At 41.8% G+C, this 15,538-nt stretch overlaps 1 protein-coding gene across 1 annotated transcript in view; it reads right to left on the bottom strand.

The window, feature by feature from the left end:
* The window catches only part of P3H2 (prolyl 3-hydroxylase 2), a 183,359-nt gene extending 168,581 nt beyond the window's left edge, over positions 1-14,778 (bottom strand). The window contains exon 1 of the mRNA XM_066347194.1: positions 14,163-14,778. Coding sequence (XP_066203291.1) covers positions 14,163-14,645 — 483 coding nt within the window. The 5' untranslated portion in view covers positions 14,646-14,778. The remainder of the gene's footprint in view (positions 1-14,162) is intronic.
* Positions 14,779-15,538: the final 760 nt, after the last annotated feature.

Raw genomic sequence — 15,538 nt, 5'->3', positions numbered from 1 at the left:
TCTGGGACAACTGAAAAGAGAAAAGGGGATCATTACTGAGGAACATTTTTTTTTTTCTTATTCTAAAACCTACCTTAAATGGTTTCCCATTCATAACATAGTAGGTAAAACTTACTAAGTGTCCTATTGGGAAAATGAACCAGAATGAACAACTATTCATTTTTTGTGTGTGAAGAGTTCAATAACTGGGTTCCAGAAAGATCTCCTCTATGGACCCATAAACAAGTGCAAGGGCAACTGGCGGCAGCTCAGCTGGGATATTTCACACTGAGCAGGAGTCAAATGAAGTCTTAACAACTTGACAGGAATCATAGCACAGTCCCGTTGATCTTTTTGGGTTTCATTTAGTGGTAGTGAAAGCTGACTAGAGATTTTTATTAGAGATTATAAAGGCTTTTGCAATTAAGCGTTTGTAACATCATTAATCCAGTGTTTTGAGATCAAGTCCACTCAACTTGTATGCAGCATCATCATTATAACTCAAATTGTTTAAAGAGTCTGCAGGAAGATTTCTGGATCTGAACAAGATGATGTAAACTCGTTTCTCCTTTACCTCCCTTAAGTACCCTGAAAATGCTGAACAAACTACAGCAGGCAAGCACAGGGAGACTCTGAAAGGTGGCAAGAAGATAGACTGGCTAGGGACCTGGCACTTGAACACAGTGGTAAATTTCCTGGGATTTCTTTTTGTCTCTCATTATATCTCAGATCAGACTGAAGAAGCCTGCCACCTGCAAATACCAAGGGGAGCAGAGAGAAAAAGTTCTCCTTTCCCCAAAAACCATGCTTTCTGTACTTAAAGGACCTGGAAAGTTAGGCACACAGAACAGAAATGTTTATGACAACACCACTCTACTCCAGGCAAACACCGGGAATAAAAATGTGAGCGCCCATCTCAGGTGTGCTCAGTTGGTAGGGCAGAGAGCCTGGAATTCCACTCCCCTCTCTCCCAAGGGCAGCACCACCTCCTCCCACTGGCTAATAGAGAGTAAAGGAGGGACTTCACAGAGGAGGGGCCAGAAAGAAAGGACCCTTTAAATATTCTCTAGCAATATTCAATGTCCTTTAAATATTCTTCAATATGAAGTCCTGAGCAGACTCCCTAGCAATTCCATATACAAGTGACTGTTGGCAAACAAATTTAAGAATTGTTGAACTACAATGTGGAATATGGCAAGGTTTTCAGATTGGCCTCTGCATAGCCACAGCGGATGCGAATCAGCATTGCCCCGCAAGCATTTCTGTAAATAGAATTGGATTTTCTGAGTACATTGTGATGTGCTTGCTAAGCAGAGTGTACCCACTTTTGATTCCCAAGCGTGCATATTCTGGTCAGTTATTATACATGAACTTAAAGCTCTCATTGGTGTGCTAATCACAACTGAATTCTTTGCAGATGTTATCTCACAGATCCTTGAGCCAGAAATCATAAGACTAACACAGAATCATACACGTGGATGTTGTTACTGCTAACTATTCTGTGAGAGTGTGTTCCTGCGTGTGTTGTAAGGCATTGGTACTTGTTTTGTTTTGATTTTTCCTCCTTCCTTTTTTGAATTATAGAAAGTGTGCTGGTAACTCTGGTCTAAGATTATATCAACCAGAATTAAGAAACAGGATAAAGAACTGTATGTTTGTTTTTCCTATAAAAAGTCTTCAATGAGCCACCATCTGTGGGTATAAGACAAATTCTCATTTCATAAGATCATAGAGTCTTGCCTCGCCTGTGGTGGCACAGTGGATAAAGTATCAACCTGAAATGCTGAGGTCGCTGGTTCGAAACCCTGGGCTTGCTTGGTCAGGCATATATAGGGAAGCTACTGTAAGTTGATGCTTCCAGCTTCCACTCCCTCTTTCTCTCCCTCTCTTTCTCTCTCTCTCTTCTCTCTGAAAATCAATAAATAAACTTAAATTAAAAAATAATAGAGTCTTATTAAGTCTGGATTGGAAAATATGTTAAATCTTATCTATTCAACTTTGTTTTAACGCCTGAACATTAACTATAACCTCCCAGGAGTTAAGCATTTGTCTGACTCATGCTCAAATACTTTTTTCTCAGGTTCCTTATTATATCTGAACAGATGCCAGGGTAGGAAAGTTACAGAGACCTTGTTCTCTGTAAGTTGTTACTTGGTCCTAGCTCTTCAATTGCTCGGTGCCATTAAAATCAAGAATAACTGTCTGCGAAGATGACTTTTCTAAAACCCTTTTTTGTTTGTTTAGTCTATTCATCCCTATTTCAACTGTTTCTCATAAAACAGTTATGAGTGCTTTATCTATTGTTTTGTCCTTCCTGACCATGCCCTGGTTTATCTTGTATTTCATAAAGCACCACCAAATTAGACACCTGTGTGACCATCTTGATAGTGTTCCTGTAAAATGACTGTCCAGAGATGAAGACTAGCTTCAGACACACTGGAAGTACTGCCTTTTTATGGCTTTTTTAAACTCCTTTCATCTCCATTCTAGTTTGTGTTCCATACATTATCTCATTTTTTTCCCATAGGTAGATTGTTGGCTGGCTGTGCCAGTCCACTAAATTATTTTAGAGTCTCTGGCTGACAGAGATAAAAGAGCTCTTATAAACCATCTGGTCCAATGTTGTCCTGTCCAAATGGACACCTCAAGACCTAGAGAAAAAATGAGTGACATAACTTGGGACACAGACTAAATTGTTTGATTTCTACACTCATAACTCTCTACATTTTTATTTGAGCTCCTCCCTCATTTACTTGTTATACAAGAACAGGCTCATTTTTGTTTTTCGTGTAAGATGTTTGTTGATTTCCAAACCTAGGCCATCTCCCATGGGCACTCAAGATCAGGGTGGGGGAAAGCCTTACAGCAGCGGTTCTCAACCTGTGGGTCGCGACCCCAGCGGGGGTCCAACGACCAAAACACAGGGGTCAATATGTATTTCCGATGGCTTTAGGCGACCCCTGTGTTTTGGTCGTTCGACCCCCGCCTGGGTCGCGACCCACAGGTTGAGAACCGCTGCCTTACAGGGATTTAAAACTCTCAAGATGTGTTGGTTTGGGGGGAGAGATTTTATCTATTAATACGAAACAGGTTTGGAATGAATGTACTTGCAAAGAGTCCCATTTTTTTTGAAAAATATAAAGAAGAGCCTACAATCTCATGGAAATTGTGAAATCAGACGGTTGAAAATTGTAGCGGAGAAGAGAGCAAAGGACTTTTCTCAACACAACACCACAAATAAACAGTCCCAAGTTTTTATTAAGAGGAGGTTTTCTGTTTTAGCCTGACGGTGAGAGGAGACTGGTCAGTATGCACTCCGAGGTGCGGATATGAAGTCAGAGGCTCAAACTGAGTAGGTTAAGTGCTTGCTTTGTGTGTTCCCAAGTTTTTTGTACCGATTATGTTAGTATCTTCTCAGTTTTTCACGTTAGATTTGCCTATTTTTTGTTTTCATCTTCCCTCACGAGTTTGCCCTCTGCCTAAAAACAATGAGGCAAGGAACAAGTACTTCTGTGGCACTGCTGACCTAGGTGAACCCAGAATCTTTTCTTGTTTGTTTTGTTGTTAAAACTTCTCACAAGAACCCTGTTAAGTAGCCATGCTTATCATCCCTCTTTTCCAGATAAAAACACAGGTTCACATAGGTAAGCTCTGTGTCATATAATCGAAGTCAGGACTTTTAAAAATACAGAAGTTGGTTTAGAGTTAAAACCCAAGAAGTTATTCTGATCAAGTTGGAAAACTGTTTAACACATTGCAGCTGTGTGAAGTGATGACTATTTTCTCTTTGCTTTGTTGTGTATAGGATTTAGTCTTCTATTAGGGTTTTAATTCATCATCTTCCTTACTCTTCATTTTGTATGTTCATCTCTCATATTTGACTTTCAAAAATATTTTCTCATTTTATCTTTACATCGACCCTGGGAGTTAGGTAGTTTTATTATTGTTATTTTTATTATTAGCTATCTTTTCCCAAAGATAGATATGGAGTCACAAGGAGGGTAGGTAACTTGTCAAACTGTAAAAGGGAGGGTTGAACTACACTAAGGATTTAAAAAAAAAAACTGAATGGCATAATGTCATTTCCTTTAACTAGCTTAAAAAGTCACTAAAACTACAAGTTACTTGAACTTAGCTTTGAGGTGGTACAGTATATTTTATAATTATAACTATATTAAAATTCCCTAAAGAAATAAATTCATGTATTACCATACATTGATTTTTCAAGCTTCAGCACAGCATATATTATTCTTAAAACTATGATCAATCAAATTTAGCCTTAAAACATCCTATGCTATGGATTGAATTAATTCTCCATACATTCTATTATCTATATTTCCAATATTTTTTTCATTTCTTTCTTAGTCCTTTTCTCCCACCTAAAGTTAAAAATTACCAGCTTTTTCTAAATAGAATATCTCATATACAATAATTCTATGTCCTTTATATATCTAATTCCATCGCTTTGAAACAAAACACCCCTGAATTGCCACCATATAATCTGTTATAGTCTGAATGTTTGTATCCCTACAAAAAAAATCAAATGTTGAAACCTAGCCTCCACGCCTACAGTATTAAGTATTAGGAGGTGGGGCCTTTGGGAGATGATTAGGTCATGAAGCCAGAACCCTCATGAATGGAATTAGTGCCCTTATAAATGAGGCACCAGAATACTTCCTGGGCCCTTCCACCATGTGAAGTTAGAGGGGAAAGATGGTTATCTAGGAAGCAGGACTCTCACCAGTTGGCATTCCTGCCACCAGAAATGTGAGAAATATGAGAAATAAATGTTTGCTGTGTATGAGCCACCCTTTTTCTGGGTATTGGTTAGCAGCCTGAAGAGACCGAGACTTCTGACTCTTGCTCCATCTACATGTCATTTTTCTTTCCTCTGACCCCTTACTTCCTCCACTTTCCACACTTCTACAGGTTGGGATTTTGGGTTTCAGTCAAGCTGCTTTCCACGAACATATGTGATACAGAGCTAACCCCAAGAAAACTAAGAGTTGCAGTAAATTACTTTTAAATATTGGGTTTGGGTACTTTCCAAGTTGAATGAAAAATATATTAACTCGAGTTTGGAGTTCACAACTAAAAGGTGCTAGTTTGTATTGCTAAAACAGCCTGCCCTGTCATGTTCAGAGAATAAGTAGAGGGAAGCCAGGCCCTCTGGTCTTCCCTGCAAGCTAGAAGGAGTGCAGCCACGGGAACCAAGGGGGGGGGGGACCAGCTATGGGACATGAGCCCAGAAATTTGCATCTTGGAGAAAGAAGTTCTATTTCCAATGGATTTCCCCTCTTAAAATGTGTCAAGCTGTAGCCAAACTTTCTCACAAATATGATTCATCAATGGGCACATTGCCAGCTAGCGTATACTGTCAAATAATTGATTTTGTACTTAATGTTCAGTTACTTTAAATATGGCTGAATGTTTAAATCAGTGGTTCTCCATGTGAGGTGATTTTGATCCCCAAGAGATATTTTCCAATGCATGAAGACACTTTTTGTTGTCACAGCTTGGAGCAGGGTGAAGTATGCTGATACTGCTGTCTCCTAGATATTTTCCAGAAATGCTGCTAACCATCCTAACATGCTCAGGGCACACCCACCACACAAAGAATTATTCATCCCAAATATCAATAAGCCAAGGTTGCGAAACTCCAGCTTAAATGCCTACTGACCCTGTGGACTCCACTGTGTAACTGAACCCTTAGTAATCCTATAGAAATAATGGTTGACTGTGAAAGTCTCTGTCCCTGCTGGCATGTGAGAGAATCAAATACTGATTGTTGATCTTGGATTCATTCTAAAAAATATTATTAAGAAATAGCTCTTGCTTCAGTGGAGAAATAATTAGTATGGTGCTCTGGATTAGTCTTTGATACTATAATTTGAGATCATTTTTAAAAACAGCCAAATTTGGTTTTAAGGTAATTCACTGTGTCTGTAGCCCTAATTATGTGTTGATTTCTTCAGGCAAGCCTATTGATCTTGGCAGAGTGAAGCTAAAAATCTAGCACTCAAGCAAGAATAAATCGAAATTGGCTCAATTAACTTCATTATGATTCAGGATTTGTTAACAGTTTCTCTGTTTTGTTTTGGGTTTATTTATTATATCTTTTGCTTTTTTTCCATTCCTTCCCAGAGTTTCAGTATAATTACACTGCAATCTTCAGCAGTGTCCCATTACTTGCACAAAAATTGAATCCAATATTTGCAGATAATGAATTCCAGCAGGATCATTCTGATAGCCCTGAACTTCTGGAAAATCTGACATCTTGGATCTCCCTCTATCTGGCTCTTATTCCTTCATTTTCCTTCCAAAGAAGATTCTTTGCCTCATTCATTTTCATTAGGTGTATTGGGGAACAGCATTGACCAAATTCCCTTTTCTGAGTTTTCTCTAGAAGTGCGAAGAATAGTACTTCAAGGAATAACACTGTATAACGAGATGGTAGCTTTCGTTTACAGGGTCTAGTCCATTTAGCAAATAATGTCATTGGCATGCTATGTGTTTTAATTTTGTTGAGTTTACGTTTTCAGCATGGGTCTTATGAGTAGTGGTCATCAGCAATGTTAGAGGTTAGACTCAGGGTTCCCGAATTGGAATCTTGGTTCTGGATAAATGTGGACAGCTTGATTCTCTTTTGGGTTTTATTATCCCATCTGTAAAATGGGATGGTTGGGAAATTAATATTCCATGAATGTAACAGGGAGCAGGTGGCTGAAGGATGGAGAACTGAGAAAAAAGGGGAACACCTTCCCCAACATATTCCCAAGTCTTACACAGGGCATATGAGGAAGAAGGACTCAAAAAGAGTTTCAAATAAGTAGTTGCCTATATCTGTATGTCAAATTAAAAGGCCCTGTGGCCTTCATTATATTAAAGCCAGAAACCTGACATCGCCTCTACCACTAACCTGCATTTCTCTCCCCTCTATTAATCCCCACAACCCTCTCCTTTCCAGATGTAATTTCACATGTAGGTCACCAACAGGACAAGGAATGGGAGTGGGGAGGAGAGGAATAGGGACAGAGTAAGTATAGAAAACGAAGTAAAGCAGTAATGAGTGCAGTCAAGTAAACTTGGCTTCTTCCAACAATAGTCTGTTGCCTTCAGCAGTTCTAAGATCTGGAAATCACACACACAGCACTAAAGTATGCCACTCGGAAGGCTGAATCCAAATCATTGTTTTAAATGATGTGCCCGGGCCATTTGGCAAATGAGAGCCAGGTCTCATGGAAATCACATAGCTCAAAAATCAGACAGTGGATAAAGAAGGATAAATGAAAGGAAAGCAAATAAATTATAAGATAAAAGCTAAATGGAAAATAAAAAGACAGGAGAAATTATTTTTCCTGGTGAGAAATGTAAAATTTTCCACCAGACAACTGTGACTCTTGGCTGAATGGTCTATGTAGCATGTAAAAAAAAAAAAAGTAAGGTGGGCAGGGTAGTGCAGGAAGCTCTATCTTGTGTCTGCCTGTTTCTGAAGGCCAAAGGTCAACTACAGGTCTCAGCTGCACCACTGCCCCTTTATAGAGTCTGCCATGCCTGTTCACATACAGGTAGCCATGGCCATGACACAGAGTCTGGAAAGAGCCCTGGACAATAAGTTGGAATACTTGCATTCTGGACCCAGCTCTTCTTGCTGACCCACCTTGATTTGTCATGGAAGCTGTGAGGCCAGTGTTATTAACTATTAAGTGACAGAGACAGACTTCTTGATAATCTCTGAGGGTCCTTCAAGCTGTAACTTTTACAGTTGCAATAATGACCATTCTCCACCTTTGCTAGACCATATTTCTTGAGCAAAATATGGGATTTATCCTTCCTTCCCTTATTCTTCCTCCTTCATTACCCCAGAGCAAAACAAGATGCTCTTTGGAGTTCCTTCTAGCTCTAAGATCTGTGATTCTAAAACCTCCACAGTTTACTCAATTTCTTAGCAATACAAAAGAACCATTATTATACCAAATCTGATGAGTTTTCATTTTAGGTAAATCCACCCACCTTCCAGAATTTCTCAAGCCCCACCTACAAAGCAAACTGACATTTCATCAAACATTCTCAAAGGAATTCCACAGGGTTAGCCTTCTGGCATTTATCAGTGAGCAAATGATATTAGTGACAGAATACATTTGATTCTCAAAGATGGGATCTGTGAAGAGACACGAGGCATTTACTACTTTGCTTTATTAAAAGCTGTAAAGGAATCCCTGACTCACCAGACTGAGATAGGAGAAAATTTGTAAGTAGTTACTACCCTCAGTTAATTGAATTTTAAACCTCTGTGGCACTATTTGTAACTGCAATGAATGCAGAGATGTCTACACAAAGAATCAGTCAGGTTTCTTTTCTAGGGAGAGGACAGAAAGATGGTGACTTAGGAATTTTGATGATTCGAGCCCCCCAAAAGGACCAATTGTGAGAAGGAAAAAAATATGCTTCACCCCCTGAGGAAATAACCACTTAGGAATATTTTAGAACAGCTATTTCACAAAGGCATAATAAAATCAACTTCCAATTTGAAATAATTGGGGGAACAAAAGGCACACAATGTACATATATAGGTTAAAAAAAGATTTAAATAGAGGATTTGAGAAAGGTTTTTATTCTGAGCTAACAGTATCTACATCATGTAGTCTGGGCCCAGGGTTTCAATTTTTGTTGTTGTTAAGGCAGAGATTCATCTAGAAAAAGAAAGAAGTTTAAATAGCAGAATAAAAGTGAGAAAAATTTTTGAGCTTACTCTTTTCTAGGAACTAACAGAATAGATTATGGTAAAAAATAAAAGGGGGGGGGGGCGGGGAAGCCTAGGAGAGATGACTACAGGAGGGAAAGAAATGTGTCTAATTTAACGCATTTTGTTTTTTGTTCCCCTTTAACCCTGAGAGGAAAAACCAGAGGTTAAATATCACAAAGCACCAACTCAGAAATAAAGCATGCAGAGGCAGGCTTGTTTTAAGTTAAAAAAAAAAAGAAATAAACAGCAGTAAGGTATTATTTTTTTCTTTCTTTCTTAAATGGCTGGAACAGCAAGAGTAAACAGATACCATTCAAGTATTCTAGATTATAAAGCATGCAGATAAGAAAAATAACAGGCTCTCTCTTCATTCATTTAAACAAATGTACATAAAGCAAGCACAAGGTGTCAAGGGTTTTCTGAAGCACATTTCTAGAGAATAAGAATTCAATGAGGAAGAAAAAAAATGGAGAGGGAAGAAAGGAGGTGTGGAATACTAGACAGAATCTGAAAGGAGAAAAGAATCACAAGTCAAACAATCTATAATACCTTCTGTGACTTTCTTCCACCCTGCCCCCCAACAGCCAGGAAACCACGTAACTAGTGTGAGACAACCTCTGGTCGCCACACAGCAATCTTTCTCAACAATATTTCATACCCAAGGAACCAAGTTATTCTTTATTCAACATACACTGATCACTAACTTCTATCGCCCTTTATTTTAGGTATTTGGGGGGAATACAGATGTTAAGGACACTACTCAGACCTACTGAACCCAAATCTCTAATTTTAAGTCACATTTTTAATGCCCAGATGACTAATAATAATCATCCCAATCTGGAAACTTGTACTTTAGGATATGTAACAATTGACTAAGGTGCTTCTTGATCTCAAGAAGCTCACATAGGTGACAGGTACATATATATGAATTTTCCCAAAACAAGATTGACAATGAAACACCATATGAGAGGAATAAAGTCTTTATTGTGGACATTTAGGGAAGGAAGAAATGATAAATTGTTGGGAGTTGCAAAGGGAGTGGAAGAGGACCTCACAGAAATAAGTACCTTGTGTTAGTATAGTTACCATTTAATCATGTAGCAAAGGGAAAATCTATTCTAATTAATAATAAGCAGAAACACATCTCCAGTGTTTAGAGAGAAAGAGGCCCTGTCCTGAGCATTTTACATAAATCTTCTCTGATACCTAACCCAAGCCTGTCAGGTAAGTCTTAATCATTTCTCCATTTTGCAGATGGGGCAAGTAAAGCTTAGAAACTTGATGAAATTTTCTCACAGTAACACCACTCAAGATTGAGGAGCTGCGGTTCAATCCTCAAACTGTCCCATTCCAGAGCCTACATGCCTCCCAAAGAAGAATAAACAAAGCCCAGATGTGCAAAAGTGTCAGACATATAAGACCAGGCATCCATTGTTTGATCTGGCTAGGGAGTAGCAGGGATGGGGGGGGGGCTGGTGCAGTGAAGGGGAGCCAGGCTGTGGATGCTGCATTAAACTAAACAGGATTTATATGGTAGCAAGGGGAAACCACGGAAGGTTTCCCAGAGAATACTATGATAAAATCTTTATTCTAGGGTTTAGGCTATGAATCATGAGTTATATCTTACAATCAGCAGTGATAAAAATCAAAAATTCAAATAGTCTTGCCATGCCTTAAAACAATAAAGTATGCTAAGAGCCAGGTGAAACTGTTGCCTCATAGCTGTTCAGATTAATTCCCAACATGCCAGGTCTTAAGGAAGATCCACAAGGCAGGCCTTAAGATGAATGCAGTGCGTGTCTGTTCTCCTGCAGGATGAGGACTGGCTCATCCCGGAGCTGTCCAAACCTGGCAGAAGGACAGCCCTGGAGACTAGAGCATTCCCTGGGACCTGAGGCGGCCCCATGGGGCAGTGGGCACAGCACAGGCATGGGCATCAGATACTGACAGAGCCCAGACTCCTGAATCCCAATCCTGTGTTCATTTCATCAAGTCAAAGCATGCGACAGTAGACAAGCCCCTTCACCTCTCTGAATCTCCCTTTCTCTGTGAAATGAGAGAGATGGATCTGGACCACACTCAGATTTCACAAACTTTAATTCTTTTCCAACATGTCAGCATAAAGGAGCTGCTTCCATCAGTGGCTCACTATTCAGGATTGGGGGGGGGGGGGAGGTAGCATCTCCCAAGAGCTACCACAGTTTGTAAAGCCCTAGCTGAGAGTAACTGTACTTCCTTATCTCTAGTAGAGAAGCCTGTCAGTTCTGACTCTATTAAAAGATTTGCAATTCACAAATTTGGGCTGCAAAATCCTCACTGAATTCAATCTGGCCCAAGATTATCTTTTTCAAGTGCAAACTGGATCACTGGTCCAAAGTAATTGAACAACAACATGATCATATCCAAGCACATGTAGGGAACTCCTCCTTCTTATCTTCAGGGAATGAACGCCTTAGGACACATGCTTGTCAGAACCTGAAGATATTCTATTATTATTTGAGATTTTTATTTCACTCTGAAAAAAGGGTGTGTGTATGAAATTCCTTGGAAGCCAAGCAAAGGCTAAAATTGTGCGGGAGGGGAGAAAACCATGATATACCTTATTCAACATTTATAAAAATATTCCTGCAAACTCCAATCATCAACAAAGAGATGATCAATTATGTGGATCCAAGAAACATTGCCTATAGAGTAGGGGCAAATATGGTTCTGCTTTTAGAAACATGACTGGTAATTTCTCTTTATATTAATTCACATATTTTTGAAAGAACTTTCAAACTGCCTTGGTTCATCAGACCACACTAGCAGTTCGTCCACAGAGGTGCCCATGGATGACTAACTCCTCTAATCAATTCACTGCAACAATTTGAGGCATGTTAAACCTATGGCTTCACCGTCTTTGACCTCCAACCAGGGGACAGAAGCAGGAGAATGACTGATAAATGTTCACATTACAGTGAAGCCAAGTTTCTAGAGTTACGAAAGAAATGCACATTTTGTTACCTCATGGTTATTTATTTTTATAGGACCTGAGAAAAGAAAATCTGCCCAAGATGTGTGACAGAACTATTAGCAGGACTGGCAGCCTTACATCTCAGACTCCTGGGAAGACTATGCTACACAGACCACCCACGCTCTGCTCTGGGAACTAGCTCAGTGCATCTTCAGCTGTTAGGTATTCAAAGGCCCCCTCCCTGCCATCACTAACTGATTTTTGTAAGACCACCTAAAACTATCCAGTCATTCAAAAGAAATCAGTCTTATACTTAATACATGCCTTTACAAATCTATCAAGAGGTACAAGGAATTAGAAGACCAATCCTGGAGAGGATCAAGCTCACTCCTTATTTCTTGCCCAGAATAATTACAGTGAACTCCTGCACCTTAGTCACAGCCCTGGGACATACGAGTTTGTCTCTGTTATGATTTCCTGAACTCCACTGACAACTGCAAATCTCCTGAGAGCCCTATCACCTGGAATGGAAGAGCTACAAAAAGCATTTGGATATATATATATGCACATGGTGTGTATTTTCACCAGCCCAGAAACGCAGCATGGTCCACTGGCAACTATGAGCTGCCATTTCTCCAACAGCTGTAGAAGAGACATGATACACTGCCATAGAAAGGCAGAAGGGTGGGTGGGGGGCAGACCGTGCAAGTTAAGAGCAAAGTGAGTGAGTGAGAGGGGGGTGGGGTTGAGAAACACAAGCTAAATTCTCTCTGCTGAAGCAACCAGATAGTTCTTCAAAACTGTGGATTTGGGGGAAATGTTAATATGCACTTAGTGTACCTCCTGACACTAAGTTCAGGCAAGTTAAATACAAAAAAAGATTAAAAATAAGAACAGGAGAGCAGTGGGCATCTGATGTTGAATAACCCAGTTCAAAGCTTACCTCCAGAAATTGGAAGCCTCAGTGAGATTGCCTCACACAGACTTCACCTCTTCCAAGCATTCCTTCTCTTTAACCTTTGATCTTAATTTTTTGTAGATGCAGGGGAGAAGAGAGAAAAATGTGTTTCAGAGTAATCCTACTTTTAACTCCTCCATTTTGAGAATGCTTTCCTTTAAACTTCAGAGAAAAGGTGCCAACCAGTGTGTAGGTGGGGTGAAGGAGTGGAGACAGCAAAGGAATGGGAGTGAGGCTACATCAAGGAGTGAAACGAGAGATGACCTTATGCTGACTCAGCTCTCACAAAGTCTCAGGAGTTAGTGTTTAGTGAAAACTTTAAACACCGTATCAGTACAGTCTTTTTTGAGAGAGAATGGTTGATGGAATAGACCTAATGACTTGCCCAGGTTCATCTGAAATTAATTACAGACGTCATGCCACCTGATACTTGAAGCCAAAAACCCAAGCCAAAAACGTTCAAGGATTTCTATGGCCTTATCGTAGTCTGATATTAGGCAGCGTGATTCCTCCAACTTTGTTCTTCTTTCTCAAGATTGCTGTGGCTATTTGGGGTCTTCCATGGTTCCATATATTTTTGGAATACTTGTTCTGCTTCTGTCATTGATTTGGATTCTATGGGCATTTTAATGATGTTAATTCTTCCTATCCATGAACATGGTATATGCTTTTACTTATCTGTATCTTCTTCAATTTCTTTCTTCAGTGTCTTATAATTTCCCCAAGGACAGATCTTTTACAACCTTGGTTAAATTTATTCCAAGGTTTTTATTTTGTTTTGTTTTTGATGCAATTGTAAATGGGAACATTTTCTTAGATGCCCTTTCTAATAGTTCATTATTAGTGTATAAAAATGGAACTGACTTCTGGGTATTTATTTTGTGTCCTGCCACTTTATTGAATTCATTTATCAATTCTAATAGTTTTTGTGTGTGTGTGTGTGTGTGTGTGAATCTTTAGGGTTCTCTAAATAAAGCAATGGTACATTTACTCAATGGAATACTACTTGGCTTTAAAAAGGGGGGTGTAAGGATATCTTACATCTTGGGACAGCATGAAGGGACCTGAAGGTTATTATGCTAAGTAAAATAAGCCAGTCAAAGACAAGCACCATTTGATTTCACTTGTATATGGAATCTAATGAACAAAATAAACAAACAAATAGAAACAGATTCATAGATACAGAGAACAGACTGACAGCTGTCAGAGGCGAGAGGGATTGCGGTCTAGGTAAAATGGCAAAAGGATTTTAAAAAAACCTCATAGACAACAGTATGGTGATTACCAGAAGGAAAAAGAGATGGGGGGAAGTGGAAGAGGGTAAAGAGGACATAAATGGTGATGCGAAGAGACGTGATTTTGGATGGAACCTATATAATTTACTAATCAATGTCTCCCCAATAAATTTAATGACTTTTAAAATTACGATTAAAAGAGACCCAATATGGCAAGGAAACAAGAACAGCGGGGAGGGCTCGAGAGAGCACCTGGAGCCGCAGGAAGCATTAGGTGCGCGCTCTGGGTACCTTGATGTAGGCTCGCTGCAGGTAGTTGTAGGGCACTCGGCGCTGGAAGTCGCTCCGCACATCCTCGCTGACGCGGTAGTGGGACGCGGGGCCCCCGAGGCGCTGAGTCACGCAGCTGCGGTAGCAGCGCGCCCGCTCCAGCAGGGCGCGGAAGAAGGGGAGCTCGGCCCCGGGTCCGGCGCCGGGGGGCGCGAGCGGGCGGCGCGCGGCGCAGTGGCGGGCGCATCGCGTGCGGATCTCCCGCAGGCGCCGGTGGCTGCGTAACGCCGCTTCCAGATCGCGCACCGCAAGCTCGTAGTCCCCGCTATAGTAGGCGGCCACGCCGCTGGCGTAGAGCAGGTCGAAGGGCTGCAGAGGCCAGGGCTCGGGCTCCGGCTCCGGACGCGGGCTTTCCGGGGGGCCGCCCCACAGTGGCCGCGGCGGTAGCAGCAGCAGTAGCAGCAGCGGCGGCAGCGGCAGCGGCGCCCAGATGCGCTCCCGCATCCTCCGCCGCGGAGAGACGCAGGACGGCCACGCTCCCGACACCGCTCCGGGCACCTGGCGTCCCGGCCCCTTCTCCCACCCCCGGCCGCGAGAGCGCTGGCTCTGTCGCGATCTGGCTGCCCCGCGAGCCCCAGGTGACCGCCGGCGCTCGGAGGACTGAGAGGCGGAGGCCGGTCGGCCCGCAGCTCTTAAAGGGACGCCCACAGCTCACACGCTCCTCCTGCTGCCCGAGCCTCCGCGAGCCTCTCGCCGGCGCTCAGCGCGCGCCCTGCCGGCTCCGGGCCGCAGCCGCCGGATTGCCAAGAGCTGCACACCCGAGTGCCCGCCAGAGAGCGAGCGCCGCTTGAGGGCAGCCGGGCGAAGCTCTACGCGTGGTCTCTCTTCTAGATTCCAGAATGGATATGATTATTCCCTTTTTGGAGAGAAAGAAACTCCACCTCAGTTAGGTCAGGGTTCTGATTTTCTGGAATTTGACTTGACCTCGCAGTGTGCAGACGCCTTCACCTTCAGAAGCACTGACGCTCCATCTCAGGCTGGGAGGAAAGCGTTCGAGTTGGCTCTGCTGTGAAGGCCTGAGAAGAGCGATCAGGCCCAGCGTGTAGACCTCTGAAAGGGCAAAGGAAGGCCTCGACCCTGGGCCTTGGGAAGCAAAGCTGTCTGCTCCTTCCAAGAAGGGGGACCTCCCTTACTTTCTCGTCCCACTGTGTGTGGGTGTGTGTCTGCGCACTAGAGCAGGGGTAGGGGCAAAGGAGGAGCAATAAATAGTCTACCTTTTTATGGAGACTGCGTCTTACAGAACCCGGAGACCAGCTGAGGGAAGCTTAACTTCCGCCTCTGCTTAGCCACTGTGTGAACTTGGGCAACTGAGCCTCAGTTCCCGCCTCCCTGCTGCA

This window comes from Saccopteryx leptura, chromosome 8 (genome assembly GCF_036850995.1).
Source record: "Saccopteryx leptura isolate mSacLep1 chromosome 8, mSacLep1_pri_phased_curated, whole genome shotgun sequence".
NCBI lineage: Eukaryota > Metazoa > Chordata > Mammalia > Chiroptera > Emballonuridae > Saccopteryx > Saccopteryx leptura.
This window is presented reverse-complemented; position numbering and strand designations above follow the sequence as displayed.